Source organism: Chamaea fasciata, unplaced genomic scaffold, assembly GCF_029207755.1.
Source record: "Chamaea fasciata isolate MVZ Bird 193981 ecotype frontalis unplaced genomic scaffold, bChaFas1.0.hap1 SCAF_5, whole genome shotgun sequence".
Lineage (NCBI taxonomy): Eukaryota > Metazoa > Chordata > Aves > Passeriformes > Sylviidae > Chamaea > Chamaea fasciata.
Window position 1 is genome coordinate 56,936,128 of NW_027094090.1, and position 6,000 is coordinate 56,942,127.

General features: G+C 42.5%; 1 protein-coding gene across 6 annotated transcripts in view; it reads left to right on the forward strand.

The window, feature by feature from the left end:
* DGKI (diacylglycerol kinase iota) overlaps positions 1-4,253 on the forward strand; it is a 199,741-nt gene extending 195,488 nt beyond the window's left edge. For all 6 annotated transcript variants that reach the window (XM_066183827.1, XM_066183828.1, XM_066183829.1 and 3 more), the window contains one exon: positions 710-4,253. In XM_066183827.1, the coding sequence (XP_066039924.1) occupies positions 710-826 (117 nt within the window). In that variant the 3' untranslated portion in view covers positions 827-4,253. The remainder of the gene's footprint in view (positions 1-709) is intronic.
* The last annotated feature ends 1,747 nt before the right edge of the window (positions 4,254-6,000 follow it).

A 6,000-nucleotide genomic window follows, 5' to 3' on the forward strand; every position in this document is an offset into this window, starting at 1 on the left:
GTCACGATAGTGAGAGCCTGGCCTCAAACTATTCGGTGCATTGGGTGTGAATGAGACATCTCCATGGCACAGCAGTATCTTCCTCCTGTGTGGTCAAAAGAGAGGCCTGTGGGCAAGGACCACCTGCACAAGCTTTGATTTCTGATTGCACAGTATCTGTGAGGCTTGGTTATTGTGGCTGACTTGCTTTGTGAGGATGACTAACTATTTTCTTTTACCCTGGCTTGCCCCTATGTTCACTGATGTGACAGGAAAAACAGCACTCTCTTGGTGTAAGCTTGACTGAGAAAGAAGTCTGAGAAAAATTAAATCCAAGGAATCTTCTGTCATTATAACAATCTGATTGCTTGGGAACATGATCCAGAAGCTGCCTCTCTGGAGTTTCTGAGCACAAGCACCCTGTGGTCAGCAGCTGAGAGTGAGTTGGTCCTCTGGACTCCAGAGCTGAAAGCACCTTTGCTGGAACCAGGCAATCAAAACCAATTCCTGCTTTCTTGAGTTCTATGAGGTAGCCTAAAATGGGAAGAGAGATCATCTATGATTCTATGATCTCTTGTACAAATGACAGAATTGTACGTTGCAAAAGCTTTCTGAAACAGATGAAACCCAGACAAGTGGCTTCTGCCTAGTTAATTGTCTTCTGCCTAGAAATCATCTGCTGCTCTAAACGTGTTAGCACAAGAATTTCTCTTCATGTTTCTCATTACAGGGTAAGACCCCTCGTGACAGGGCTCAGCAAGCTGGTGATCCGGATCTGGCCTCCTACCTGGAGAGTCGACAGAACTATCAAATGGTTTCCCACGAGGATCTAGAGACAGCAGTCTGATGTCTGAAAATGTCCAAGAGGATCCCTGGAAGTCTCGAGACTGCACCTGAGGCACTCGGGCACGGTGTGAGGAAGAAACTGATGGAATCCACATGTCTCTCACTCTTGAGGAAAATACCTGAGGACATGCCACCAGTTTCTAAGGGCTACTCAGTCTTGCTGTGGTACGGTTATGTTCCACAAGTTAGCCCATGATGGATGAGGTGGGACACTCAAAGGTCTGTGGAATCCATAGGCCACAAAAATTTACCTTTATTGCTTCCAGCAAGTAGCATGAACTTCTCCCATGTTCATCTGTACAATTTATTTAAAAAAAAAGAAAAGGAAAGAGTAAAGAGGGTGTGGGGGAACAAAATCCAAACTAACTGGTACATTAAGCCACCCAACCAGGCCCTCCTCCATCCTTACAGTTTCCTGCATTGCTTTTATTCTCCTGTTCCGCTCACTTCTCATCAGTTAAATATTACCTGTTAACTCTGTGTTGTCTTCACAAATGATCAGGCGGTAGCAAAATATTTGAGGAGCTCTGGATGCCCTTAAGAAATATCCAGTGTTTTTTACCAGCTACATTCCCTCCCTTGCCATCCTCTTGGAAGCTGTGTTGTCAGTACTCAGCCACCACAGAGTTTCCTTGCTTTTGGAGAGGATGCTGCTTTTTGCCTTGTTTCCCAGAGTGTGGGGCACAGTTAGATTTACAGCAGTGACAAAACCCTGGGCATACAGGTATTGTATCCTTGTGAGACAGGCACTTGTATGGAAAGGAGTTATATGGGATAAACCATGCTAAATGGCAGAGCAGAAACTCACCAGGAAGATTTCTTGTATCACTTTTGTGAGTGTAATGGCTGATCCAGTTCTTCTCAGGTTTCAGGCCTGCCTAGAAGTTGATAGCTGCTCTTTACTTCTGAAAAGATCTGTTTTACACTGGGGAGAGATTTGTGCAAGACTAAGGGAATTCTGATGGACTGATTGACAGACCTAGTCCCCACTGCAGCACAGCCAGAGGGAGGAAGGAGACCTGGAACATCAGCAGCCAGCCTGGGCTCACTGCTGCCAGCAAATGGGCACTAGTCACATTGCGAATGGGAAAACCTCTGATGAAACCTGTAAACTCTCTGATTTTTCAAGGGAACAAAGTTTTGGAGAGTCTGTCCCTGGAGAAGGACAAGCAGCAGCTCTTTGCCTTGTTACCCAAAATAGGTTTGAAATGTAAATCTTAGCTGCTGTTAAGGCTGGCTGTGTCTTCTGTATTTGCCTGTTCTCTGTCTTATAACCATAAAAGAAGAGAAAGCAAACAAATACAAAGGAAAAATGTTTCACCTTTGGGTTTCCAATTGCTACAGATATCTCAGCTGAAAAAATAGCAGAGCTTCCACTTCTACTTTGTCAGACCAGTGCCCATGAAGATGCTCATGGCTGACTTTTGGCATAACTCTTGCAAAACAGTTTTGAACTTTGCTTTGTTGTTTGATTCGAAAGAACCACCAGTGTTGTTTTTCACATCCCTTTCTAGGGGTAGCTCTCTGATAGATGGTGATCATCTGGGTTACGTGCATTTGGAAACCATGAAAATAACTCAGGTCATTATCCAGATAAGTTTTTCTTCTTTGGTAGAAGTGGAGAAAATCAAATGAATGGATTTTTTTTTTTTTTTTTTTTTAACCACGAATGATTGTTGTGGTAGGGAGGGGGGAGCTGAACAATATATTTTAATTTTTTTCCTCTTTTCAAAATTTTATTTGATTTGGGCAAAATATTTCTTAAGTATTTCTTCCTCTGGAAGGAAAATATATATATTTGTAATCTATAGATCAATGGCGACATGAAATGTATTTTGTCTTATTTTCTGTCTTTACTTTTCTCATTTAAAAATAAAATATAAAAGACAAATTACTTCCCTTGATAATTATCCAGGGGCTTGTGGAGAAAAGAAGTATGTGTATATATTAGAACAGAATTTGGCGACCATTAAAATAAAAAAAACAGAATATAGTTTTGGTGTATGTGATATTTCCACAAGGAAAGATCCTCACACTGTGCTTTCATGGTAGGCCTTGCATAATTTTGCAGCTGTGAGAAAAGACACTACTGTAATATTTCTATATATTTATGAAAATAAGAATTATGTTACCATCACTTTAATCTTTTGATTTGCTTTACTGATCGGAGAGATGGAGGAAGTTTCAATGACACGGGAGCTTGGCTCTGTCTTGTGCTGAGGCCAAGCTGAGTATGGTCACTGAGCCTGTGACAGCCCCCTGATCCTTCAGTCCCATGAAGCAGGTGGAGCAGTAACGGCTTGCTTTAATCACAGGTAGCCTCCAGAGGCCAGATGTGCGTTATGATAAGGGAGCTGGTTCTGATCCCTCTGGCCCCAGTTGTCCTCCCCTTGTCAGCTCATCCCTGGTACCCAGGAGGTGCCTGCAGCTGTGGCTGGCTCTGGAGCAGCTTGTCAGGATGGGCAGATTTCCCGAGCAATTTTGTGCCATTTGGACTGCTCAGAGGAACTCGGAGCACACAAGAGAGCATGGTTTGCCTTTTAGTGAAAGCTGGAGTACGATGATATGATCAGAGTGAGCCTATTGTGTCTCTGGAAAGCTGCCCGTGCTGTGTGCTCGGTAGGAGACAGCTACTGTATGATAAAAATAGCTCCCAGCACTGGAGGTAGGACAGGAACTGGCTGGATGTAGTGCCTTTAATGTTCAAGGTGTCCCAAAGCACTGCACATGTGATGCACTAGATACTGGTGATGTTTTGTATCTGCAGGTAAAGGAGCACATCCATTGTTTTCTACAATGGCTCATGTGTGGCAAGGAATATCAGAAGCTGTTTCACTGAGGGCAGTTTGGGACCAGGATGCTGCAGGACTATTCCTTACTCTTTTCAAGTGTGATGGGATTACCAGAAGCAGGCAGACCCTGCAGCAGTTAAAGGTGACACAAATGTTTTGAATCTCTGGAGCACTTGGGGGGCTAGATTAGTACAGTACAACTGTGCCTACATTGGGCAGGGCCCAAATTCCAGTGTGCAGCTGGGAGTCCACTTAAATTACGTGTAAAGCATTTCAATTCACTAAAAGCATCTGTTCAGTGGCTGTGTCTGTTAATGTGTGTATATTACTATATATATGTATATTTATAAATATCAGTTTGCATGTATATAGGTGCACACATACATATGTGAACACACTTGAAATTGTGCCATTTGAATGACAAAGTCCCTAGGGATGCTCAGCTACTGAGATTGCTGGACTGACTAAATGTCATTTTCCATTTTAGTTTGTTATTAAAGGGAACTTTTTTTCAGTAGAACTGAGGAGCTTCTGAATTGTTCCATTGTACTGGTTTTACTATCTCATTTTGGAGTTAAATGGAGGGAAAGAAAGTATTTATAATGTTGATAAAATAAACTTAATTTTGTAATTTAATAGCATCAGTTACTCTTATTATTTCATGTTTCAATGCTAGAGGTATCTTTTATGTGTTATTCAAGGCATGATGGCGTCATACATTTTTCACTTATTGTAGCATAGAATGGCAATGGACAGGTACACCTTGCACTAGACCAGGCTGCTCCATCTAAGCTGACCTTGAATACTTCCAGGGATGGGTCATCACAACTTCTCTGGACATTCCTCAGTACTGTGAGATGTGAGGCTGTGTTTTTGCTTTTGTAAAACAGGGACTCAAGACAAATTTTTGCTGTTACAAAACAGGTGTCAGATTCCAGTGGCTCTTTCACCATATCATTTGGGGCCTTGCTTATCTGTGTTTTAGCACTTAAGGATGTCTGTAGGTGTTTTTACTGAGACCTGTCACTCTTGCTTTTCCCCAGCAGCAATAGAATTGCTCAGTCTCAACTCAAGGTGCTGTAGCCTGGATTCAGTCTACATGAGATGTCCCCTGCTACATGAGGACTGTCATTCAGAAGAACCATAGACAAAGAAAATAGTACAAAATCAAAGCTTGGTTGCCACTGATCTTCCCAGATGTATTTGCTGAGCTGGTACTCTTGTGTAAGGATAGATGGGGCACATAGGTTTTCTGGTGGTGTGTCTGTGGGAGGTTTGTTTCAGTAATATTTCATGGCCTCTTTGGCTCATTTTTGTCTTTGTCTTTGCTGAGACAATGAAAAGCATGGTAGTGAAAGTTTCTAACACAAATTCATCAAGAAGGTGGCTATTTTCCTTTCAGCCATCCCAGATGCCTTCTGTGGGATATGCTTATATGTTGACCCTTCCAGGATGACAAAAGCATGTTGACATGATCTGTCTCTGGGCTATGAAATGAGCAAGATACATCGGTAGCCTCAAGTTTCCTGGGAGTTTAATGGTACTTAAGAAATGTATGAGCATGCTGGAAATTTGAATGCCTTGAAAAAACCCCAAGTAAATTCTGTGCCTGCACTCTACCTACGACAAGAAAAAAGCAATTGCTTGTGTTGTTCCATTTGAGGTGTGTCATTTCCCTTCTCCCTCCTTTTGCTTCTTTTGCTGACATCTATAGAGAGGTATTTTATAAGACTTGCTTTTAAGCTTGCTAAAAGTAACATTTTGATCTCCATTTTACCTATTCTTTTCCATTCATAAGATATTGTTTCTTTTTATTCTTTTCCTCTGTGAATCTAAGCCAAAGTGACACTGTGTTATCAGCTTCCTAGTTAGTCTAAAGCATCAAATGTGAGTATCTTTGGACATTTCAGCAGTCCTGGAAACAGCTTATATTCCTGTATCTTTCTGGATGCAAAGGACACAGTATTAGAGTGCTCACTGTAGCACTCTTCTCATTTTGCTTTCTTAACGACTATTTTTCTTAGCAATGGATTGCAAGAGCCTTAAATTCCATGATCTGCCTGCCAAAGTCTGTGGATTGCAATTCAGTGATGTGTTGTAAATTACTCCAGGTGACCATAGCAAGTGACCATGGCTGCTTTTACTCCAGGTTCTGCCATGGCACTGGACTTCCCTGGAGTGTCTGTTGGAGATCTCTGGCAGGCAGCAGAACTCAGGGGTTTCCCCTCCCTGGCGTGTTTCCAGCACTGCTGCTCATGGTGGTGCCCACAGAAAGTGGTGTTCTCTCAGCCCCTGTACGTGTGCACTGGAGCAACACCCCCTACCTTGGACAAGGAATTTCCTGGCCCACGTGTGCTGCCATTTGTGCAAAAGGGGAAAATTC